General features: G+C 41.4%; 1 protein-coding gene across 2 annotated transcripts; it reads left to right on the top strand.

The window, feature by feature from the left end:
• Positions 1-1433: 1433 nt before the first annotated feature.
• On the top strand, positions 1434-26445 carry vnd (ventral nervous system defective). 2 transcript variants are annotated; one of them, XM_089263878.1, is made up of 3 exons: positions 1434-2401; positions 20124-20812; positions 24472-26445. In XM_089263878.1, the coding sequence occupies exons 1-3, from the start codon at positions 2283-2285 to the stop codon at positions 25395-25397; spliced, it is 1734 nt and encodes a 577-aa protein (XP_089120004.1). In that variant the 5' UTR covers positions 1434-2282; the 3' UTR covers positions 25398-26445. The 2 variants fall into 2 exon arrangements, with proteins under 2 accessions (XP_089120004.1, XP_030245943.1); XM_030390083.2 differs by lacking the exon at positions 1434-2401 and adding an exon at positions 16777-18114.
• The last annotated feature ends 762 nt before the right edge of the window (positions 26446-27207 follow it).

The following is a 27207-nucleotide window of genomic DNA, read 5'->3' on the forward strand; positions in this document are numbered from 1 at the left end:
GAAAATTTCATTAAGATCGTATGCTTACAAACGAAGTTATTCACCAAGTAAATTCTCATACTATTGCCCACACTGCAGCGCAGCCCAAGCGCAGTCGCTGCTTATTGCGCAGTTAGCAGAGCGCGGGCGCGTGAGGGTGGATGCATGTAAATGTATGTGTGCGTGCATAAAAGAAGTGCAGAATGATAAGAATATCAGCTTGGAGGGTTCAGGGTATCTCCTAGTCGAGCAGTCTCGACTAGAGTCTTCTTACTTGTTATATTTATGTTTATTAGATTCGATCAACTTTTATTTATGTATATAAAAATTAATTTTCGTAGATCTTAGTTTAATCTTGATTGTGAGTAAAATAAAATATAAAATATTATAATTTTTGAGCATGTTATATATTCTAATTTTTATTATTGATTAATATTTATTAATGTATATATACAAAATATATGTACATATATATTCTTTGATCTTAGGCTAATCTAGGTTATTTTTAAATTGTTAATCACAATTTTGCTGCACAATAATTTTATTACCTATCATTTTTATTTGGTCAAGTTAGATTTATTCATAAATTTTATATATTTTATATAATTTATATACATTTATATGATGTGTTTAATTTAATTTTGAACTCGTATGATTATTTTCCTGAATATTATGAAATAAAAATGTTCTCACTTCAATTCGAAGTGCATTTTTGGCCTGTTCTCGTACCACTGTGCCGTTGCAGCGGCAGCAGATCACCAAATCGTTAAAAAGGGTACAAGAACAAATATAAGCAAAGCAGAAAAAAAAAAAAGAAAAAACCCCGATTTGGAATCAACGGCAAACGTTGCGACTATCTTTGGCTGTTTGGCTGTTGCCCGCGTGTCTGTGTCTGTGGCCTGGGGCCGTGCCTCGGCACATATTCATAAGCTTGGCTATATGTATCTGCTGCTATGCGTATTCATATATGCATGTCAGCGATATCTGCACGGCACACACACACGCACAGCAGTGATACATTATCGATATACGTCGCTTGTCAATGTTCTTGTGTACTTTATTTATATTTGTTTAACTCGGTTATTTTTTCTACCTTTTTGTTTAATACCTATTTGACTTTAATAAGTGATTGTTGTAGCATTTAAAGTGTCGAACGTTGCGCCACTTCACTCTCTCTCTCTCTCTCTCTCTCTCTTTCTGTCTCCCTCTATATGTGTGTGTGTGTGTGTGTGGATCGAAGCAAGGCACAGGCACAGTCGCAGGCAACGCTCGATCTTGGCCCCCAGTTCGTCCGTGTCGGTTGATTCCATTTGACGCAGTCCAAAAACTAAACGCATCGATCGCTAATTGCTGAATTTCGCTCGCCGATCGCCAGCTCGTGAGTGAGATAGACATATATATATATATAGATATAGAGAGTGTGTTAGCAAGAGAGAGAGAGAGAGAGAGATGACGCATGCGCATGCGCCTTCAGCTTGTTTTTGCCTAGTTAGTTGGGCCCTATCAGCGAGTGCGTAAGTGGACCGCGCTCGTTCGCCTCGCTCGTTGGCTGGATCGTCGACTGGCATTTGATGGCCTATTGAAAACGAAGCGACAGTCAAAAGCGCGCGCACCTCTCGATACAAACGACACAAGCGAGCAGCCAGCGAGCAGCCAGCGCCCACCGTAAAATGTGCGCAAAGCCCCAAAGCGGAAAGAGCCGTCGCTACCGTCGCTAGCAATCATCGCACTCGTCGCGTCAAGTGGACCGCGATATGAATTGAGTTGAGCCCCAAATTGCACTAAATGGTATTGCCATAAATGAATTAGTATTTGAATTGGATTCAATAATAAATCAGGCCGCGCCGTGACACGACAACTATCGTGACAAAGCCATTTGGCCAACTTCACCCATCCTCCTCTCGCTACGTCCACCTCTCGCTTCCCCCTCTCTGTCACGCTCTGTGCTGTCGCTGCTATTAAATAGTTATTATATTTGTACACAAATTAAAAAGCGATCGCGCATTAAATATCGATCCGGTCGCGTTGCAAAATCGTGCAAATAATTGCCGCCGGCTCAAAAGTTAATTGAAATCAATGTGCAATTGAGAAACCAACCAGCCAAGCCACCCAAGCAATCCACCCACCCAGTGCCAAGTGTTGTATACAAATACATATACATCTATACATATACGTATGTATATGTAAATATCTACAAAATTTGTCAAAAGTTTTGTTTTGTTTGTTTTGTTTTGGCCATTGTTATTGTTGTTGTCCCTTGGGAGCGGCACGCCAACGGGCAAGAGCGTCAACAAATTTTAATTATGAGCAATTATAATCCGAATTGCGGTTACTTTGAGGATTGCAGCTATTACACAAACAATGTATATCAACCAGATTATTGCATGCAGCCGGATTATGAATACAACAAACACGTCTACGAGTGAGTACCCCACACCCAAAACCCAAAACCCAAAACCCAGAAGCCACAGTCCATTAGACCATAGGCAAGCCAAATTGGCTCTGCGCCATTTACCATTTACCGTTTAGCATTTAGCATTTAGCATTTCATGTAATGAACGGATAACAGTCACAATCACAGCGACTCAAGGGTCGAAGAGTCGCTGCCTAGCAATGCCGACGGAGTTTTTTCTTGACTATTTGATATTCGATATCTATCTATATAGACTAATAGGAATTCAATGCAACAATTTCTTATTCAATATATGACAAACTTTTTTGTTGATTTACACAGACTTCACAGCATCGTTGGGAGTTTAGGAAAACTCTGGGAGTACTACCTATATAGCGTATGGTGTATAGCTTTATAGATATTGTTTAATTCAGACTACAACTTATCTATATCAATATACTAAGCATCTGTATTTATTCATTTATTTATTTATTTTTTTTTTTTTTCGATTTACACAGAACGAATTTCTTTCTAGGGATTAGAGTTTTTTTTATTTGTTTTTTTATTTATCGCAATTTTCGATTTAGCGCGGTACAAATTATCGAGACTCGACTGTATATGCTTTACAATTGCTCCAAGGACTTTTTTGTAACAGACCTCGATTATTTATTATTGCTGACTAAATGATATACAACCTATTGGTGACACAATCCAACTCATTTTTGGCGCCACTTGCAATAGCTACTGCACATTCCAATAGAGTAAAGTCTTTTACTCCACCCTATACATAATAAGCTAACTATTCTGCAAATGATTCAGAACTTTAGCCTAAAGCTCTATTCTCAATAGATTTATAAATGTGTATAGCAAGGAGATTAGAGACCACAAAAAAAAACTTATTTTGGTTATCCAGTAGAATCCGGTTACTACGACACTCAAGGGACCGTCGGTATAGCCGGAAGATACTTTACTTCACATTAGTTTGTCTGTGGGCCAGAATAACGTCTGCGGACGCTATAAAAGGAGTCGTTATAGCCGGATTTTACTGTATTCAACAATTTGAGGGCATCTAATACCAACTATATCTATACATCTATCTAGGTCTATCCATCTATCTCTCTATCCATCCATTTATCTATTTGTATAGTCCATCCACATTGTCTGTATACTATATATACAGTAAGTCAGCTATATTATATAGTATCCAGTATCCAGCTATAGCTTAGAAATGAAAATGACTTTAGATTTGCTTTTGCTACTAGAAAAGTTTTCAGTTTGTAAATATTTATATTGATAGTATATAAATATTTATACAGGTATAAATTGAGACGCATAGCTTTTTCTATGTTTTATTTACAATGTCTCGAAATGTACAAGCCCATATCAATACATATCTAAATTGATACCCATAGATTGGCAGCCTTCCCCTAGATCTGTCATAAGCATCTGCATAGGTATTCGCTTTCCAGTTGAGACAGGTGCCGTCGGGAGTGTAAGGTGTCTAAAGATTTCCAGGAAATCGTTGCGGCAATTAAAAACAATTTGATTTTAAATCAGTAAAGAAAACAGAAGCGAAGCGAAAACAAGGCTCAAAAGGCGAGTGCGAGTGCGATTGCAGACCCGGCCCGAAAGCAAACGGCCACAAGACCAAGTTTAAAGGGATCAATTCACAAATGTATTAACATTTAATGGCATAACATAATGAAATTGTGCTGATCGCACACACGCACACACACACACACATGTAGATCGTATATCAGCCCGTCTTAAGCCCCTGATTTTCGCACACATACGCGCGCGAGTGTTTGGCCTAAGCCAATGTTACGGCATTGTGATGTGGACTTGGCTAGCTGGCTGACTGGCTGACTGGCTGACTGACTGGCCGGGCATGTGTGATAAGCCGAGGGCAAAAAGGTGTCGCTGCAGCCAGAGAGCTCGCAGCTCGGCACACTCAACAATGCGCATTATTTCCACTTTGTCACCTTTCGCATTTCTGGACAGCAGCAGCAGCTAGAGCTACGGCTACGGGCGACGGGCGACGGGGTTTTTCACGGCTGCACTTTGAAAACCAAAACACATGTTTTGTGAAATCGTTTGGAAAATCACACACGCACACACACTGAATAAGAGAGTGTGTGTCTCTCTTTCTCTCCCCCTCTTTCTCTCTCTGTAGCTCTCTAACAAATTTTACTTTAATTGGGTTTGTCCATAATCGTTGCATCGAACCCTCGGCTAATCTCGGATAATACTGTTTGCCAAATAAAAGCAAATTCTATTTTTATTCCCATTTTATTTTGTTGTTTCGCTCGCTCTGTTGTCACACGGCTAATTTTTCATTGAGGTTCTTGGCCAAAAACTGAGCCGCTGCCTGGGTTTTCCCTCGGGCCACAGGTTGCAATTCGTTTTTTTTTTCCTCTTCTTGTTCTCTTTTTTTTTTTGTGTATGGAATGGGGCACAGGTTGTTGCTCGAGCTGAAATCCAGCTGTAATTTTAATTAGAAATCTCGTTTGTTGTCTCTCGCCTGTGCCTAAATGGAACTAATTTGTATATTTGCTTATGTTTCTTCTCAATGCTGTTTAAGTTTCTTGCACAATGACAACAAAGGCCAAAGAATGTGCACAGATCGCAAGTAAATAGTTGCCTCAGCCCAGTCAAACATCTAAGTCGATTCTTTATTTATTTATATTTATGCATATATGTATATACATATATCTGTATATCTGCATATCTGTATAACCAGTTGGTCTTTTAAGTTTGTCCCCTTTTGAGCAGTCGGCGCGCACTCACTTCACTTCAGTTCACTTCACTCTTCTGGAGTTGAAAAGGACACGCTATGCACTTGTCTGGCACCCTGAAATATGAAGTTCGAAAACATAATTTTATTTGATGATACTATTTTTTATTAATAACACAACAACAACAACAACAACAACAAGCATTGCGCTGAGAGAAGCGTTGCTAAACGCAATTCGGAAACGCAATCAGTCAAGTTGAACGTACTCCAAAAATCGTAAACTTCGAATGCCTGGGAATATATGCATATGCTGACATCGTCATCGCCGTCGCCGTCGTCGTCGTCGTCGTCGATGTGGATGTCGTCCCCGTCGGATGAGCCAGGAAGTAAACAAAGCGCACACACGAATAGAGCCAGCCAGCTAAACGTTCAACATTGTCCGATCGGCCTGCAGGCACCTCAAATACCCTCGACTTGATGTTGATTTTTGTACATCCATATATATTTACATATATGCAGCGTATGGTTATTTGGGAGTAAAGAGAATTAAACATATTTCTGAAAATTAAGCAATTTAGCTGCATAAAATGAAAATAAAATATAAATAATTAAGTTATTTAATAAATAAATATAATAATAGCTGAGGCAAAATAATATTCAGAGTCTATTTTCAGGTTAAGCGGGTTTGATTAAATTATTTTAGACAACAAATAGATTATTTTTTATTCACGCATTTCGCTTAAATATATAATATAAACATGTATTTACAAAGCGAGTCAGCTCTTAAGCTTAAATAAAAAAATCTTAAAAATATTCTAACAACTGTATTTGGAAACAGAAAAGTCTTTGGCTTTGAAACAGCATACAGATAATGAATAAAAATGCAAATGAATAAAAATGGTTGAATACAAAATATTAAAAAAGTATACATAACAAAAATATAAAGTAAATAAAAATAGTTTTTAAAATATATTAAATATTTCAAACAAATTATTTTATTAATTTTTTAAATAAAATAAAAATAATTATAATTATAAGCAATTAAAAAATAGAATAAAAAAAATTAAACGAAATATATTTTTTTTTTTTTAATAAATAAACTATTTGTAAAAAATATGTATATATTTTTTTTTTTCAATACAAAAAAAATAAAAATAATTAAAAAGTATAATAAAAATAGAAAAATTTAAATATATGATGCAGCTTTCCTCCTTGATATTTATAAAATATATTGAGCCATACCAAGCTTCTTCTTGAAAAACTATTATTCGTTTTAATTTTTGGTTTTTTGTTTTCTATTTAAAAAATACAAATTTGTTTATTTATATTACTTTTAGCTTAATTCTTTTCTACATTCAAATTTCTATACAAACAGAGGTCTGTCCAAGCACTTAACAAATCGCTTTGTATTATTGTAGGGTATCTGAGTGAGTTTTGTTGCATGTTTTGAATGCGTTTAATACGCCCCTTACGCGCGATAATTTTTATTTATTTTTTCTGTTCTGTTCTCCTTTTTTTTTTTGTTCCTTGGGCGCAAATATTAACGTTAAGTCGCGCTGCTTTGCTTGATATATATATATATTCTTCTTTTTTTTTGTATTATTTAGCAGAGTTGTCAAGAGGCCACGAGTTGGACTCAAGTCAAAGTTGACTTGGTCAGGCAGCTGCAAGAAATCGTGGAGAACGAACAGACATTTGGCAGCTGATAATTGCTTGAAGAGACTCGACAACTCTGGCTGGCATTTGGCTTTAGCCATCGCCTTCATGGCCCAAACTGTCATCCGCGAACTATTTTCCTTTTTTTCTGGTCTTTTTTTTTTGGTATCTGCGTGGCTAAAACGACGCTGTCAAAGGAGCCACTTGCCGGCGCTGGTTGTCATTGTTGTTGGCGTTGTCTGTTGGGCCGTGGCACATGTCATGGCTCGAAAGACAAAATGCTGCATGTTGAGCATGTTGAGCCCAAACGGTCGACAGTTTGGGCCAGAAAACAGAAATTGATACATTTCATACAAAATGTTGCACAGCTTTCGAGTTGAAGCGAGGCAACGCGACGCGAGGCGACGCCACGTGTGACTTTGTGACATTTAATGCCAGTTTCTCAATCAGTCAGTCAATCAGCCAGTGAGTCCGTCCGTCAGTTAACAGATCGCATGCGCCATGCGAATGTGAATATAATACAATGAAATTTGCATTTACTATGCAGCCATATATCGCAGCTCTCTAGACTCAAAGCTCTGCCCTAAACTCGGTTTGGGTATTTCGCTGTTTGCATGGAACATGTCACGAAATCCTCACAACATTTGTAGCTGTTCAGATCTCTGGCTGTTTCATATTGATATATTTACTGTATACATACTAATGCAATAGATAGCATGGGAATAAAATTTCAGCATATAAAGAAGCCAACCGAGATATATTAAAACGAATCTCTATATGGATGCTATATGTCTTCATACTACTCTAAGGCTTCAAGTGCTGCCCTAATTGGGTAAAAGGATTCCTGGAAGGTTAGAGGAATGTTCATTATACAATACGCACCTAAAGTAAATGAAAATTTTAAATTTATCTGCATCAGCCAAATATAAAACTTAATATCTATATTATATAATAGCTAATTGTAATGAAAGTTAACCTAAGATCGACAGATTCTCCAGTCAACCAGTCGAGCCTAAATTCTTATTATATAAACTACCTTATTTCATTGAATACCAAGACTTATATATCATTACGAGAGTATGATAGAGTTCTTTTTTTTCGATTTACATAAAAATTAAAATTATCGAGAATTTTTTAAAGGTAATAGAATTGTTTTTCGATTTATCGCGATTTTTGATTTGGCGTGGTACAAACCTTCGAGACTCGACTGTATATATAATTTATAATATATTTAACTCCTTCAACTTCAACTGTATTCAATCTTCGTCAGTCTTTGTCAGAGCCACAGCAGAAGAGTTATCAGTCCTGGATTTTGTTTTTATTTTCTTTCTTATTTTAGTATTTTTTTTTCGATTTGATTGGCCTGTAATGAGGACTGTGATTGGCTGAAGTGTCACAGGCACTGCCACATGCCACTGTGGGAGAGGGAGCAGGAGTGGGAGTGGGCGTGGGCGTGGGAGTGCCTGTGGGAGTGAGAGTGGGCGCAGACGGCGGCCAACAGAAATGGTTATTCGTGCAGCTGAAGTTGGCTTTAATGAGTTTCAGCGGAATGCCGCCTTCATTCACAAATCAAAGCTGACAAAACGCAGCAATTAAAGGGACAAAGGACATGGGCAGAGAGTCAGAGATACGGATGCAGGGTCCAAAAGACAATACCACAAAACTGGGCAAGGTGTGTGTAAAGGCGATTGTCCTGCTCCCTCCCTCTCCCTCTCCCTCTCTCTCACTCTCTGTGTGTGTCTCTGTGTGTGCCGCTGTGCCATTCATGAAAATATTGCAATTGAAATTGTTTGGCATTTGAAATAAATTGCAAATTGTGTATCTGGCGAATGCGTCACGCTGTGCAGAAGGAAGTAGGAAGTGCGCATAGGAAGTTCAGCGGGACTGCATGACTGACAAACTCGGCCTAGCTGACTGACTGACTGGCTAACTGGCTAGCTGGCTAACTGGCTGGCTGGCCGACTGCCCGACTGGCTAACACACTGGCTCTGGCACAGTGGGACACACGGCGCAAACCCATTTGTCAAGTTCGGGTTTGCTCTATGGCTGTGGCACTCACAATTAGATGCTCATAGTCCAGGTCTCTCTAGCAGCTGTACACACGCACGCACGCACACATCGGCACTTTTTTATTAGTCAATGAGGCTGTGCCGCCTTTTGTGTGAGGCTGGCCTGCCTTCAATCGTTTAGCGATCCATTGACTCGGAGCCAACGTCGAGCCACTCGCCTGGAGAGCGCTCAACATCCGCTGTCTCGAGTCTCGAGGCTCGACTTCGACTCTGATTCCGATTCCGATTCTTCTTCCCATTCAGCGTCGATGTCCTCTCAATAAAGGCCATGAAATGGCATTAGCCGCCATCCCCGCTCGATTCGAATGGGCCGAGGGCGACTCGAAAGTAGGAAGTAATTTATCTAAATTTTGTAAGCTGCACGCATCAAATCGCTTTGCATCTCGCATGGAATTTCGATTACCAACGCCAATGACAATTGTGTGAAAGTATCCTAAGCTGATTTATGCCATTTGCCAAACAGCTAAGCAAACAAACAGCCAAAGAGCTTCCTCACAGTTAACTGGCTACAAATTTTCACTTTGTTTGACTCTGAATCTACTCAATTAATAGCTATTCGCCTCTGAATGTGCTGATATATGATGTGTTGAATGTAAAGTAGAGGTCATGTTGAATATGCAGAGTTTTTATTATGTTTACGATTAAGTCGAGCTTAAATGAAGTTTAACATAGCATAGCAATCTTTTTGGAACCAGAGAAACTTTTCAATAAGGTATTAAATATATATATACAGGCTATAGAACATGTTAAATGTTTTAGTCGGATGCAACCGACTGCTTAATACTTGTTCTAGCATGAGCCATAAATCTGCGATAGAGTATTGAGGAGTTTATGACCTTCACCAATGTCAATCCGTCGGACATGATCACGTTTGAGCACTGCAGCTCGTCCATCTAATGCTTGCCCTCCTTGTGTATGCTCATTGAAGGTCTCAGAACTCATAGTTAAACCTATATGTTAAGTTGGATTTCCTATATATAGAGAACATTTAAATATGGTTTTAATATGCCATATTGCGAAATTCTAAATATATTTCCTGAATATCAAATATTTAACTTCATATACAGCTTTCTACATTCCATAACTCACATAGATTCATGATGTGTATCGCTCAATGGTCATTCTAAGACTAAACACTATAACAATCCAAATTTCAACTCACTGAACTATTAGAAACCCGATTAGGAATCAAATGTCGCAAGTTTATTCTTGATAATCTTTGGCTAGCACAAATCAAATATCGCTTTCTATATCCTTACGGGAGTATCACCTGGAGACAATTCGTTTGACAGGTGCTCTCTTTCCAATGATGGGTGTTTATTTAACACGAGTTCCCGCTTTCGGCTTTCGAGAGCTGAGCGAGGCTATCAGAGTCCAGCTTCCAGCTGGAAGTGAGCTCGACTCGGTATTGGCAAACAAAGCAGGGAGAGAGGCGGGAGGGGGCTGTCTGGGCATTACATTGATCACGCCAGTCGAGCTGACCGAAAGAGACCCCAGGGGCTTGTTAAACAAACCCAAGATCAATCAATAACAAATGGTCGATGCTATGCTATATTGCGCAAAAGGTGAGCGAGCGCTGAATGAGCTGCTTCCGCCCATTGGAAACTCCTTTGGAACAAAGTCAGTTTTTGGGTAAATCACTTCCGCGCAACGAATCTGAAACCCAAATTGTCATGGCCGTCAATTGACAACACGAGCTGCTGAGCGAGAGTGAGAGCGAGAATGAGAGCGAGAGTGAGGGAGAGAGCAGGAGGCGAACGCAGACAGAATGAAACGAAAGGAAAACCGGAAGGTAAATTAAAATGGATGACAATGGATGAGACGGGCTGCTGCTGTTGCTGCTGCTGCTGCTGCTGCTATAAACGAGCATTGAATGAATGGCTGCGCTCAGCTTCGAATATGTGTGTGTGCGTGTGTGTGTGTGTAAAGGTGTGCAGGGCATGACACTCTCTGAGCCATGGCTGCAGCATAGCGCACAGTTAACAAGCCTGCAGCTAAGCAAACACCTTTTGCCAAAAACAAAACTCTTCTACAACACTTCCCCCCTCTCCAGCCAGAGTATCTCTGTGTGTGTGTGTGTGTGTGTGTTTGTGCGTGTCTGATTTTTTACGCTCAATACAGCAGTTGCTGGCAACGAAGCGTTTAATTGGGGTTGTTAGACCGCCCGCCCCTAAAAGCCGAAATCCGTATTCTGAAATCCGACAAACTGTCGCGCGGTTTTTGCCTGACATTCAACATATTTTATTGCATTTGTATAGCCTGCAATCCCCAGCAGCAAGAGCAGCAAGCGCAGCAACAGCAACATTAGCCGTCAGCATTGTTGTTAATTGTATCTGCCGGCTACGGCTCGTTTAAGTGGCCTACGCATTGTCACACTTCAGTTGGAGTTCGGTTCCCCCTGTCCATGGAACAGCTGCGAATCAAGTCGAGATATACGTTTATATCACCTCGATTGCAACTGAAAGCGTCTGGCCAGCATATTCATTCAGCGACCGGCTAGAGCAGCGACCATGAATCTTGAATGAGGCTAGACAGCAGCAAATCAAAGTACTGTTAATTAGATCTAGATTGCTAGAGTATGTACTTGTGAGAAGAACATGCAATTTCCTCCAAAGACTCGCACGGACGATAAGAGCTCTAATCTAGAATATGCTGAAGGAATATATGAGCACGGCCCTCAGCCGTAATTTATGAACGGAAGTGGACAACAATTTAGAAGTATTACAAGCGCTTCTGAGTGCTTTCATGATATATGAAATAGAGCTTATGTAGAACTATCAGCGAGTGACTGGGCACAAATTATTGAAAGTCTGATAGATCTACCAAATGAGCTGAGAAATGTATACAAAGAAATCTTCAAGCTAGCAAATATTTACATGAGAGTTAGGAAAGGCTTATAGCAGTTATTTGAAATAAAAATAATTATAATAAAAGAGATCGATTTAAGAAATATACAATGAATAGTTATGAATATACATAGGGCTATCTATAAATTCATTTGACAATCTATTAAGAATTACTGGACTTGATTGATATATAAATCTATAAAATGTGTTGAACATATTCCTTAATTATTATATTACTTAATTATTATATGACTAAATTATTATGGCTACACTTGCTGTATATTTTATGCTATACAAATATTTATACTATTAAAATAAACGATTTTCATATCAATTATTGTTTTGCTTAATTTATAGAGTTATCTGAATATTATGTGTAAATTTTGTTGACTTAAATACTTTGAACTGAAAATCATTTTATAAACATTTTTAATCATAGAAATATTTATTTTAAAGCAAAACAAATATAAATATATCTAAAAAATTAAACAGCTTTGAATCACAATTAATATACATATATATTTATAAATCTATGAACGTAAATGTTACTTAATATTTATATTATTTATAGCATTGCTCTACTTAATATAGACTTAATATTGTTTTAAGCTGTGGCATTACAATTTTGATTGGTATTTATAGATATTACGTGCTGGGTAGATAGCAAAAATTATAAATAAAAACAATTTAACGTTGTATAATGGATATGGATACGATTTTCGTACCTTTCATTATATGTAGATAAGGTAAAATTAATAGAATGATAATATTTACGTCGATTCAATAAGAATTCTAAAACATTGCATGAATCGAGCTCAAAATATGCTCCAAGTGGATCGTAGACACAGCCTGGGCCAGTTTTATTATCAGCCATTGTTGAATGGCTAGTGGGATTAAGCGCTGAGGGATTCGCATTAGCCAAACTTAAATACACAAAATCTAAGCTCTGACACAATAACTGAGAAGAAGAAGAAGAAGAAAACAATGAGACAACAATTGAGGCAAGTTACTTAACCCTAAACAATAATACAAATACGCAGGGGCCAAGCAAAACAACATCAGTAACAACAACAACAACAATAACAACTTCAATAAACAAGAAGCGTAACAACAACAAACCCGTTAGAGTACTTTGAAGTGTCTAAAAAAAAAAGGAAAGAAAAATAAGCAGAAGAGCAGAAAAAATATACATTTAAATGTATATGTATATGTATATGTAGATGTATATAAAAATAAATAAATAAATATAAATAGGTGAAGTGAGGCGAACGGAGCTGCAACTGTCGGAAAAACAGAACAAGTTTTGTGCGCGAAATTCAATTGAATTTGTATGTAATTTGAATGCCGCACACACAGGCATACATAGATACACAGTGACTAACACAAATGCAGCTCGAGAGATACAGAGATATATCTATGTATATTTGCCAATGTGAGAAACTCGGGCGCGTTGTTGTTGCTGCTGCCGCTGACTGGCTACTTAAACTTCCTGCGGAAGCTAAACTACAGCAGCAACAACAACAGCCATAATAAAAAAAATAATAATAGCAACAACAACAACAACGAGTGCGAGCATCGCGTCGCTGCCAGCGTTGAAAGGCTTTTACTTTGGTTAGCTCGCTTCCTGCTTCGGCTTCGGCTTCTGTTGCTGTTGCTGCTGCTGCTGCTTGTTGTTGTTGCTGTTGTATTTATTGTTGCTGCTATTGTTAAATGCAACATCATCATTAAGCGCATAACAATGGCCATCACACACACACACACACACACACACGCACACACTTTACATACGCACATAACACGCTCGCTATGTACTCGTATTTAGAAGAGGCAGCGCACAAAATGGGCGTGCGATATATGCTGCCGCTGCCGCTGCCTCTGCCACTGCCTCTGTCGCTGCTACAAAATTTCCCTTGTCACCGTTATCCTGTAAATTGGGAAATTTCCCAGCAGCAGCAGCGCGCAAGTGCGCCATGCACGCTAGCTAGCTCGCTCGCGCCGCGCTCCGATTGGCCAGCGGCAGCGCCAGCGACGCGCCCACTTTTGTAGCGCAACGACGACGACGACGACGACGACGATGATGAAGAAGAGGAAGCAGAGCCAGAACCAGAACAAGCGGAGCAGCAGCGACGCCGACGGCACTGCACGTGATTTCCCCAGGCATGCCAGTGCCGCTCTCTCCGTGTGTGTGTGTGTGTGTGTTTTCTTTTTGCTTTTTTTTGAGGTTGAGTAGTGCGCGTGTTTTCCCATTTTCATTTGTAATCCGAGCCATGAACGGCCATAGAGTGCCACAGTGGCTTCTATACATATGTGCTTCGATCTGCTTATGTAAAGAGACCCTCCATTGCACTAGGTGGCGGCGGAGGGGCGGAAAGGGGGGCCCTACCTACTCGTATATAGAGTGGGTGCCCTGGCACGCCATGTCTGCCATGTTATTTTTTCAATTGCTAAAACTTTTCGCCCTGCACGCGTCCTCTTGGCATTGTTCAAGTTAGCTAATGGTCGTTTTGATGATGTTCCTTTCAGCAGACCCTCCATGGGAGGCCCACCCCATCCACACACACACAACCTCACACACGCACACAGAATTGGGTGTGCTCCATAATGTTAGACAAGCGACAGCTCCACATATGTATGTATATACAGGCTATAGCATACACGCATGCTATTCATATGCACATATACATATGTATATGTATATATATATGTATATAGCCCGAATCTGAATCTAATCATAGCTTTACTTATGAAATCGTATCGCATCGAATCAAATGTGCCGACTCTCTGCTCAAGTGCCTGGCGAATCGTCACGATTACATGGAACAACAATCAGTTCAATGAGTCCTCATATGTGCATAATCTTATATAATATATAATAGCATTTAATCAAATAATAATAGCTGTAATAATAATCATAACAGATAAATTAAATTTCACTCGGATTCCTCAACGAAAAAATCATTCAATATGATATGATTTATACATATATACATATGTATGTATTTTTAAGTGAACCAATTTCAGTTGGAGACATTTTACTAAAATTCCTTAACTTTAATTTATGAAAAACTTTTTCACATTTTCTATTTTATAAAATATAATTTTTATATCATAATTTTATTTTTACTCATATTAGTATATATATTCATCTTTTGAATTTACATATTATGCCTGTCGTGCAAATACAAATACAATCCCAGCGTATTGTTGATATTCTTGTGTACTTCTCATATATTTCGAGCGTGGAATTTCTGTGTTATAGTCTTAAGTTGTACTTCAGCTAAATAAATAAGCTAATTCTGATTTATGATCAGACCAACTCTTTTAAAAATTAACAAGAAGACTCTATTGACCTTTTTAAATATAATTTTCAACCTTTCCCCAAATATCTACTTTGATAGACGTTCTGTATTTGTATTTTTACATAAAAAAAAAATATATAAATAAATATAAATAAATTAATAATAATAATAATAATAATAATAATAATAATAATAATAATAATAATAATAATAATAATAATAATAATAATAATAATAATAATAATAATAATAATAATAATAATAATAATAATAATAATAATAATAATAATATTAATAATAATAATAATAAAATAAATAAAAAATGAATTTAATATTTTGATTAGATTGCGAAGGATCAATCAAAACTAAATTGAGCTCATTGAGCTTAATTTGTTTTCAGAAATCTAGTTTGCCTGATTGGGCTTTTTATATTTTAGTAATCAATGAGACGGCTTGACTTTAAACTAGAAACCTTATTTTCAATATTTATATTAAATGGTGTCAAATATTAAAAAATATTATTATAATTAAATAATTAACTGCGCTCGGAATATCCAATATTTTATGTAATATCGGCCTTTTACGATTTTTGCTTTATTTCCAACTATTTTCTCAAAGATTATCGAACAACAGCAGTACGAGAGATTTAAGTAGTTTATATATAGCTTTTTACGGCAGAACATTATTTGATATTGATTTGTTATTTGTATAGTTGGCAAATCAAATGTCATATAAAATTGAATTTTCCTCATCGTACGAGTCTTAGCTTAGCTCTACTAGAGTCTATATACTTCATATCATATGCAAAAACAAAATGAAGTACCCAAAGGTATTCGTAGTTCTGTGGATTAACAACTGATATACCTCGATATTTATTATATGTATGTCTTATGGATATTTTAGAAATATACTATAACATGTATATAATGTTTATATACTATACTACATAATATTAATTATATTGCAACTATTCAGACAGCTCTGTCTGTTTTCACTCTCGACCCGCTTTGATATTCAGCATAATCTAAAGTTTGTTTCTGCTTGTGGAGCGAGCTCCCTGCGTGGCGTCAGTTGATGAGCTGCTGGCAGTGCTTTAATCAGATGCCAGTTGTGGTGAGGGCAAGAGCATCTCCGCTTAACTCCAAGACAATGATGTCCCATAGACGCGGGCACGCATACACAAGTAGCTGGTCGGCTGGGCTAGGAGCTGGTCGGCTGGAGGAACGGCGATAATGATAAATACAATATAATGACACGGCAATTGTTGACAACATGAAGTGCTGGACAGGGCGAAAAGTCGCCAGCGAGTCAGCCAATCAGTCCGTCAGTCCGTCAGTTCGTCAGTTTGTCAGTCTGTCAAGCTCATGAATGAAAGAGGTCCAGAGCGAGGCGTCAGAGTACGCTGGGATGCGGCGAGCTGTCTGACTGGCTGGCTGCCTCAGCCTCAGCCTCAGTCTCTGCCTCTGTCTAAAGGGCCGATACTCGAACGGCACAATGGCAGCTCTCTACACACACACACACACACACACACACACACAGGCATATATACATGAACAGCGAGGGCATAGAGAGGCGGCTCAAGTGGGCACTCGTCGTCGTCGGCCGGCTGTTGCGTGCGAGTGCGAGCGAGATGGCAGCCCTACACACGTAGAGGCTGGCCTTGTCTGTCGCAAGGATGCGCGCTGAACAACAAATGGTGGTGGTTGTTGTTGCTGCCGCCTCTATTGCTGGTGGTTGAATGAGCCACTCACATAGTTGCTGCTGCTGCTGCTGCTGCCGCTGCTGCTGCTGCTGCCGACGTAGTATCCTTGTTGAAAAGGACATGAGAAGCCACTTAGTAAAAATGCGACGAACGCGCCGCGGCTAAACAACAGCCAGAAGAGAGACTCTCTATGTGTGCGAGTGTGTGTGTGTGAGGCTATATACCCAATGGTGGATGGATGCACCATATACAAAGCATACCTACGTGAGTGTGTGAGTGTGTGTGTGTGCTCGTGTCTGTCTCACTGACTCTGTGTGTGTGTGTGTGTGTGTGTGTGTAGTTTTTGGTACTTTTGCGCCGTTGGCTGCTTGGACTCGTGTCGAGTTCTTGATGTCTCGTTAGTTGTTGATGACACTTCAGTTTGGAATGTTTAGAGTGCGGCTGACAACGCAAACCGAGCTCGAGTCGACAACAAGATCGAAATCAGTCTGAACGAGCAGCTCGAATTGAATCTCGAACCGGAATCGCATCTAATCAAAGCCAAAATCAAAACACTAAATGCAAACTAAATCGAATTACAAATCGCAATCGAAATCGCAGTGAATCGCCTTGCCACTTATTATGATAACGTGCGGTGCGCGTGAAGCTCTGGCCAAGTGTTGAGATAGTGTTTGGCTGTACTAGACAATCCCTTGGGGATTTATCTACGCATTGTTTATACTTCACTTCGTTCTCACTTTTTTTTGCACGTGTGACACTTGTGAATTTGTACGGCCGCAAAGTGGCGGAGAAACGCAAAGGTACGCCGTCGCCGACGCCGCCGCCGGCGCAGCAGCGGCGCAAATCGGGCAACGCAACGCCGCCAACGGCCGCGCCCCTCGCACCACCGGCGCCCCCAACGACGCCCACAACGGCCACGGACATGACCACGTCGCACAGCCAGCCGGCCAACGGGGAGCGGACGCCCGCCAAGCAGCACAAGGAGCGCGCCGCGGAGACGACCAACAGCAGCGGCAACAGCAGCGGCCTGGGCAGCGCCGGCAGCCTGCCCGCCTCGCCGCAGAGCGCGGCGACCGTTAGCCCCGGCACGCCCACAACGCCCAAGCGGCCGCTGCGGACGTCGACGCCCTCGCTGGAGCGGGCGGCGAAGATCATCAGCAGCACGGCCAGCACCACGGTGCCGACGACGACGACGCCAACGGGCGGCGCCACGCTGACGGCCGCCGAGCACTTGCGCATTCCAACGGGCGCGGCGGCCTTCAGCGGCTTTCCCGGGCTGCACAGCATGAGCAGCCTGATGGTGCCCTCGTCGGCGGCGGTGGCAGCGGCTGCCGCTGCGCCCTTCCTGCCCTGGTCGCCCATACTCCTGCCGCCCTGGAGCCACGCCCTGCTGCCCGCTGCCTTCTATCCGGCGGCGCTGCGCAACGCTTTGCCCGGGTAAGCCGAACTGACGAACGCAAGAGATCTTGCTAGACTAGCACTCTCTCTTTCTCTTACTCCTTCTATTGCCGTCTCTTTCGCACTGAGCTTTGCACAGGGATTTGCTCACTTGACTATTGGAGTTTTGCATTTTGTATGGGATTTACTTAAGAGTATTTGAGTCAAGTCATAGGAAATCTTCTTTCTCTTCCTGCTCTCTTGCCATCTCTTTCGCTCTGAGCTTTGCTCTTGTGAGTGGCTGGATTGAGGGTTTTGAGTTGGGCATCTATTGGATATGGGATCTACTTTACTTTACTTAACTGTATTAATTTAAATTGAAGTAACTTTTTACTTTAGTTAACTTTAAGCTTTCATAAGCTCATGCCTATGCAAAGTTTTTTGGGCAAAAAACCAGAAAAACTCTTATATTGATATCTAAGATATCTATACATTCCATCTTTCTCTGTATATGCACATCCATATCCATATCAAAATTGAATTAATGGCATATTTCGCATCTAGAACATAATCTCAATTCATTGAGGTAGGATCTATTGAGCAATCCATTGAACAATCTATTGAACGATTTATTGAACGATCAATTGAATTATCCATCGAGCAATTTATTGAACGATCTATTTACTGTTTATTGAGGAATCCATGAAACAATCCATTGAATGATCTATTGAACTGAACGATCCATTGAACTATCAATTGATCGATCTACTAGATCTCTTCAATGGCGTGTCAAACTAAAACTTGTCCTCAAGTGAAGCACAATTGAGATTAAGTAATTCGAATATAAATATATTGTTGATATTCTAGGTGCCTTACACGCTCATAGTCTAGTCCGCCTTTAGTACTCTATAGCCCCTGTCTGTGTTATTTCATGCCCCCTGCTCGGCTAATGAGCTGCGCCCACACTAATCCCGCTCGGCTGTAACGAGCTTTGCCGGCAATCCAATCAAGTCACTAACTGCCAAACATTGAACAGATCTGTGGGTTAGGGCACTTGCCCGCTGGCAAGCAAATTACCCAAATCCTAAAGCGAACCGCTTCGAGCTGACCGCGTAATTCCCCCCGAGCCGATCCGCAGATTTGCTGGGCTGGTGCATGCTCAACAGTGCTCAAGGCCCAGTGCCGAGCGCTGCTCAAGTGCTTGGCCTGTTCGGGCTGGCTGGCTTAGAAATTCCCATAGGTGAGTTGCAGGGAAACCCCAACCGGGCAACATGTGTGCAACAGACAACGAGGCAAATGACGACGACGATGACGACGGCAGCGGCGTCACACTGTCTGGCCGAAGGTTGGGACGACGGCCGAAGGGAATTCCGCTCAGACATGCGGGGAATGCCCCGCTGATGATGGTCCCGATGGACCTGAGCGCGTGGGAATTTCGCGCGCACATTTGGGAAAATTCGGCTGTGGAAAAACCGGAAGCGAGAGCGCTTTTTACTTGCGCCAACATGTGGCCGGCAAATAGTTAGCCCAGCCGGACTGGCCTAGCCTGCAGGTTGAGGTTCAGGTGAACCCGATGCCAGGTAGCAGCAGCAACAGCAGCAGCAGCAACGGCGGCGGATTTGCGTTTAATTGTTGATGGTATTAGTGGAAAATCAAATTTGCATTAGCCCTGGCTTAGCCTCGAACTAAGACGCTGACTGAAGACTGGGCCTACGGCCGATCCAAGTCCGAGTGCGAGCCCAGACTCATGCTCGGTGCTAGGTGTCAATAATCCAGCGATTTGGCTGCACTTAATCAAAGTTAATTCCCAGCAAGTGTGAAAATTCGAGCGACGAGTGCAATTCGCCCTGGCCCTGGTCGAAGTCAGTGTGCGCGGCAGGTAGAGGCCGTGCGAACAGGTAGAGCCGTAGGTAGTGCGACGAACTGTGACCCGACCAATTTGTTGGCCATTGTGTTTATCTTCCTGTCCGTTCATTCATGAGCAGAGCAAGACACCGGATGTCGGATGTGGCGGCAAGTGCTGAAGCGACAATCGAAACTAAATTGCTCTTGTTCTCTCTCCTTTGCAGCCTCTTCGATGCCAAGGTGCCGTCGTCGCAGCGCTCCGGCTTTCATATATCCGACATACTCAACCTGGATGGCTCTGAGCTGAAGAGTGCCGCAGCAGCGGCGGCAGCGGCCGCGCACCACAGCACCCACGGTCACAGTCACAGCACCCACAGCCACAGCGGCGAGCTGGGCGCTGAGTCGAGCAATGGGCATGGCCATCCGACGCCCACGGCTCTGTCGCCCACGCCCAGCTCAGCGCTGCCACCGGCTCCGCCCAGCAATCCGGATGAGCATGTGACGCCCGCAGCGCACGGCGATCACCAGACCACGGATCACTCGGCCCAGCAGCACCTCCAACAGCAACAGCAGCAGCAGCACCACCACCTCCAGCACCACCACCACCACCAGCAGCAGCAGCAGCAGCAGCTCCACCATCCTCATCTGCACCATCAGCCGCATCACCCAGTCGCCCCGCTGCCCTTGTCGCACCACCAGAGCGCGGGCGGCGCCCAGCCACCCATGCCCCACATGGGCGCCCACGCCAACGCCGCCTCCGCACAGGCCGCCGCCCATCTGCTGGCCGCCGGCCAGTATCTGCCAAAGAACTTCGCCAGCAGCTTCGACGAGATGTCCTCGTACCACCACATGGCCCAGACAATGCTCACCCACTCGGGCCGCAGTGCGTGGATCAAGGAGAACGAGCTATATGGTAAGTGCCGTTAGATTGCAAATTCAATGTATCCAAATTATTACATTTAGCTTAAAGCTAGTTTAATTCCCTTTACACATAGCTTAGACTTGCTAAGAATTCACTTTGAGCATAGATATATTTCAATGGTAAAGGAAAATGTATGAAAGACGCTTAGTTCCCACATATTGCAAATCTAATATATTTTAGACTAAGTTTCCTCCCTCTCTCTCATTCCGTTAAACTAGCTGAAAATTTCAGAAAATGGATTCTCTTAAAATTTCGTTGAGAGACAGAAGCAGGCGTGATCCGATGTATGTAAAGAAGATTCGTGATTAATTTAGTTTATATATATATTTTTCTTTGTTGAAAGGGCATACGATGATTGATATATGTACATATATATGTACATATATATACATAAGTATCCGCCCATATTCCATTTGTCTCCCTGTTCAACAATTGAACTAGAATTTTCTTATATTTTAAGCTAGCTTTTCCTCGCCAAATCAGAGGTACTTAACAATATCCGATATATGTGTATCGATCACTCTAGTCTCAAGTCTACAAGCATTTAAGATTAGAGCTTTCATCTAATTTCTTATCAAGAAAATTGGTTTAATATTTCCCAACCATCTTCAAGAAGTTCTATTTATGGACTCAAGCTAGAAATATCCCATGCAATTGCGAGGCATGAGAAGGTCTTCCCAGCTGCAGTTAGACAGGCGCTCGGCTACCGGAGTTACGCTATATCCATAGAGCTAACAGGGCAGTGCCAGTAGCAGAGTCAGGGGAAGCAGCAGGAGCAGGAGCAGGAGGAGGAGCAGGGGATATTTGAGAGTGAACGCCTAATAATATTGTTCAATAATTGCCTCACAAAAGGCAGCTGTGTTTGCATATCTACGGGCGCAGTCCGTGTGTCGAGGGCTAGTCGAGGGCTAACCCTTGCCACGCCCCATTGGGCAGACGCCTTTGGCTCGGCTTGGCTTGCATGGAGTGCAGTTAGCTGGGATATGATGTGTCGATTCAGGTGCTTGAAATGCGAAGTGGCCGTGCGGTCGGAACCACCCCGTTGCCAGGCCCAGGCCCAGGGCCAGGGCCGAGCCGAAACCCCCGACTGAACTGCGGCCCAAACATAATCTTGACTAATAGTTTGTATGCGCTTCACACTTGAGGATTAATTTTGTTATTTTTATTTTTTCGCTTTTCGTTTTTTATATTTTTTATTTTGTTCATGTGTCGCCGTCGCCGTCGCCGTTGCTGTCGCCGTCCCCTGCCGCGTTGTTGTCGCGGACACAACATTGTTCAGTCATTCCTTTCGTATAAGCCTGGAAATTTATGGCACGCACTTCCGTTTCGTCCTTTCTCGCTTTTGCACGGCCTTTCCTTGTTTTATTATACCAATTTCATTTTTTTCCTTTTGTCTTTTCGTTGATATGGTGCTCAGCTACAAATTATAATTGTTGCCTGTTTGCTGTTTTTTTTTTCTCTCTCTAATTTTCTTTTTTTTTTTTTTTGGGAAATTTCACAGCTGTAAGTCGAGTCGTTTTGATTATATTAAGTTATTAATTTGTTGAGTTGTCATGGTGAGGACGAGCCTCGAGCTGGACGGGGACGGGCGGACTGAGAGCGGGTCTGGGGCTGGGTTAGACGGCCCTCCTCCCGCTGCTCAAAGTTCTGTTTAGTCAATTGTAACGGAATGCGCAATGCAAGCCAGACTTGAGATAGTCTCTAATGCGTGGATCGCACACAAAGGCAGAAGCCAAACGCCTCTGGCCAATAAATCAAGGCAATTGTATTAGCGATATCAAAAGTGGGCGTTGGGCAAGAGCGGAGGATAGGGAGCCGGATGCAGGATGCGGCACACAGAAGTCAGAGGTAGGGGCAGGGGCAGGAGCAGGGGCAGGGGCGGCCATTAGGAGGCAGCGCTGTTTGAGGTTTGGCTTTTGTGTCGCATCCCATTGTCTCCCAGTTGCAGACCTTAATGTATTTTCATTAGCATTTGGTTATGTATTCTCTTCCTCTTCCTCTCTCTCTCTCTCTCTCTGACTCGCACAAACAATGACAACAGCAAAAATAATAAAAGAATGAAAAGATCGCACACAAACAGCCATAGCAAAAGGCAACACTGCGAAGGTCAGAAGGCAGACGAGCAATCGCCCTAAAAGGTGTAACTCTGCAGGGTTGCCTCTGCCTCTGCCTCTGCCCCTGACTCTGCCTCTGTCTCTGCCGCCAGCCCAGTCAACCAGGTAGCATCCGATCGATCGAGCCTAGTCAATGGCCCGCTCCTTCTAATTGACGTTATTAGTTGTTGCCTCTCCCTGCTCCGCGCTCTGCGCTCTGCGGTGTTCGTGGTTCGAGTCAGGGTCGCTTGCATCTGCACTGCCACCCCTCATCCCTCATCCCTCATCCCTGCAGCTCTCTAGCTGCAGAGTAATCCAATTGTACGACTCGTTGGCGGTTCTGCTCTTTACCCACTGCCAATTTCTGCCTGCTCATGCCCATTGGGTGTGTGCCTGCGCGTGTTTTTGTATGTTTCTGTGTGTGTTTGCATTAATTTTTCTAAATTGTTGACAAATTGACTCTATAACTAGGCTGAGCAGAGTCGGGCACTAGATAAATACAGGCTGTGGGCCGCAGCCCTAGTTTTTGACTAGTTTGCTTTCAAATTTCTTGCGCAACATTTTAGCTGTTTCATATAGCTTATAGCATATAGAAATATACATATTCTTAGGCATACATAAAAGCAGGCTTTAGCATTGTTTTTTTCCTGGTAGTGCAATTTAGGTGTTTTACTAAGTTTGGATTGCTCAACTTTCATTTCGTTTGCCAATGGGATTTCAGCTCAGCAGATTCGCTATTTTCTAATAAATAAATAGTAGAGAAATATTTTCCAGTAATTTTTTGTGCAAATAGTTCAGAATTAATGCTAGTTTCCAATTTGAAGTCTCGATAATTTAAACTCCGTTAAAACGAAAATCGCAATAAATCGAAAAAAGAAATCCTATCCTTTTTCCATATCGAATCATCGGGATTCTACTGTACCTACTCATCTTTCGATGCCTATTTTCCCTTTACTATAAGAACAGAGTTCTGATTGTCAAATTTTGCTAGCCGATGAAAGATAATTATTATTATTTTTTTTTTTAATTTGCTTCCATTTCAAATGTATATATTTAATTTGGGTTTAATTTAAGCAAGAATAAAAAATCTTCTAAAAAAAAAAATTCAATTATTGAACCTTGGCTTGAGTGGCTTTAAAAATAACGTAGCATATGAAGACATAAAAATAAATAATTAAAAAATAAATAAATTAAAAATACAAAATTTTTGCTTTCGTATATTTTTTTTACTAATTTTAATATTTATATTATAAATTTTCAAAAATATACGAGTATGTATAGGAAATATAAACTATTTTCAAAGTTTTTACTATTTCTGCTGCTCCTGATCATAATTCTCATAGATCATACAGATATATCGATAGCATATTTAGGTTCGATATATATCACACGTCAATAAGAACTTCTAGTGTGATCATGATGATCATAAATCAGCATATATATATTATATAGCATACGAATATCATATAACAACTCTTTTCCATCTCAATGGATTTAAATACAGTAACTAATTCACACACACTCTCTCTCTCTCTTCTCCTCCCTCTCTCCCATCAGGTACTCAGCAGCCAGCCAGTCCGGATAGCACCTCACCAGTGACCTCCGAGGTCTCCTACACATACATTGGCTCCAATTGCCAGACCTCGCCCGCCCTCTCTGGCGACTACAAGAGCTACAGTCGCTCGGCGGACAGCGACGCGCTCTCCGTGGGCGATGCGCTACATACGCTGCATGGCAGCGCTGCAGCCGGCGGCACGTCAGCGGCGCATGCGTTACACAACAACAACAACAATAATAATAACAACAATAACAATAATAACAACAACGACAATAGTCTGAAGCACGATGGAGGCGCCGGCAGCGGCAGCAACCACGACGACAGCCTGAACGAGGACGGCATCGAGGAGGACATCGACGATGTGGACGACGCGGACGGCAGCGGCGGCGGCGGCGTCAATGCCGACGGCATGCCGAACAAGAAGCGCAAGCGACGCGTCCTATTCACCAAGGCGCAGACGTATGAGCTGGAGCGACGATTCCGGCAGCAGCGCTACCTGAGCGCGCCGGAGCGCGAGCACTTGGCCAGTTTGATACGGCTGACGCCGACGCAGGTGAAGATCTGGTTCCAGAACCATCGCTACAAGACCAAGCGGGCCCAGAACGAGAAGGGCTACGAGCACACGGGCATGATACACGGCAACGCCATCCATCCGCATCATCCGTCGGCGCTGCCCTCGCCCCGGCGCGTCGCGGTGCCCGTGCTGGTGCGCAACGGCAAGCCCTGCCTGGGCGACGGCTCCAAGCTGGCCCAGGACTGCGTCAGCACGGCGACGGCCATGCAGAATGCCGCCGCCCATCACCTGGTGGCGCTGAATGGCGCCGCCGCCTATCAGCATGCGGCGGCTGCCGCCGCTGCCGGGCTCCATGCCCACGCCCACGCGCACGCCCATCCGCACGCGCAGCGAGCCGCCTGGTGGTCCTAATATTGCTAGCTGCCTGGGTTCGAGTAGGTGGCCGACCTGGATGGCAGCGCCCAACTGACTCTGCCGACTCGAATACTGGACAATAAGCGCGAGCTGAGCTGCGTCGATCGGGCATTCGAACGAACAAAAAGAGACAACAAAACAACAACAACAAAAGTCAAGAAAAAAACAAAACAAAAACAAACGGAAATTTGGTGCAATAATAAATAAAGAGCCGCGAGTGGTTGCCGTTGCCCATCGGCCATCAGCGAACCACCCAGACTAGTCTTGGCCAGTGCTCCACGCCAAGCCACGATTGTTGCTGCAATGTTGCCAGTGACAACAACAACAACAACAACAACAGATATCATTCGTGTAATAAATAAAGCAGAAGAGAAGCGTTTTTTTTCCCTCAGCTCTAAAGCTGTGGGCCATTTAGTCGTAGTAATTTTTTTTAATCAATTTTTTTTTTTTTTTTTTTTTGCACAAGAGTCGTTAATATGAGTAGAAAAAAAAAAAAACAAAAAAGTAAAGAAACGTTAGTTAAAGTAAGTCATTTTTTTTTCCTAGCTTTAGTTAAATGTAATAAATAATTTTATTCAAATAGATAATATGCGCAAAATTAAAAAAAAAAAATGAATAAATAAAAAACATTGTTTTGTAAATAAATAATATAACATATAAAAATATTAAATATATATATAAAATTCAACTAACGGGACAGCTAATAGTTATAATCGCGTATATATACATATATATAAAATATATGTATTGCAACAATAATGAACTAGTGTCCGATCCGTAGGCGTAATTCCATTTGTTTATAAACAATGCATAAACATAGACGAGGTCCAGGCGAGGTCGTAACTGTAACATATAATTCTAAAATCCAAATATAATCAAATTTCTTTTTTTTTTTTTTTTAGTGCATAAATAAATAAATAGATGAAAAAAAGCAAACTCTTTGAATTTATAGCGCGTAACGAGTTCATTAATGTTAACACAAACGTCATAAAACTTAACAAATGTATTTGTAATATAAACAGAAAATAAAAGAAAAATTTTAAAAATCTATATATTCGAGTTTCCATTGGAATTGTTTATAGAATTATGCAGTAATAATCTGAGTGAGTTTAAATAATGATATGCGAGTGTGTGTGTGTGTGAATACCAAATTTGATGATTATCTATCTGGATATTGTCCCAATGAGTATAGGAATTTTCTATAATTTGTGTTCGAGTCTGCGATTATCTTTGAAAAGCATTTGCGGAGATCTTGTTCAGCTTCTCCTTGGATGCCAACACTGTCTGCTCAATTGTAGCTAAGTATCGCCATTTCATAGAGAACAATATCAAGTTACAGTGGAGCAGATCTGAAGAATACCATTTTTGCGGCATATCTATTCGCCATTTCTGAAAATCTAAAATAAGCATAAAACACAATTGAGCATTTCTGAAAAAAAAATGAATAAAAATAAAAATAATAATAAATTAATTAATTAGAAAATTTAAAAAAATTATTGCTTAATCTATGCATTACATATATACATGTGTACATATACATATGTATTTATATATGTTAAAATGAAGAGCTGAGTCTCCAAAAACAATGCAATTACAGCCTCACTACAATTTAGATAATATATTAAAGCAATATTGACTGAACTCAATTAGAGTTAAAAGAATATGAGAAAAAATGGTTTTTGTTAACCATGAAAAATGGAAAATCCGGTATCATTCTTTTTTTTTTTTTTTTAATGAATTATTATTTTAGTTTATTTATTTATTTTTTTTTTAATACGCAGCAAATATATCTTATATGAATTATTAT

Source organism: Drosophila navojoa, chromosome X (assembly GCF_054131105.1).
Source record: "Drosophila navojoa isolate 15081-1374.11 chromosome X, UAZ_NAV_1.0, whole genome shotgun sequence".
Lineage (NCBI taxonomy): Eukaryota > Metazoa > Arthropoda > Insecta > Diptera > Drosophilidae > Drosophila > Drosophila navojoa.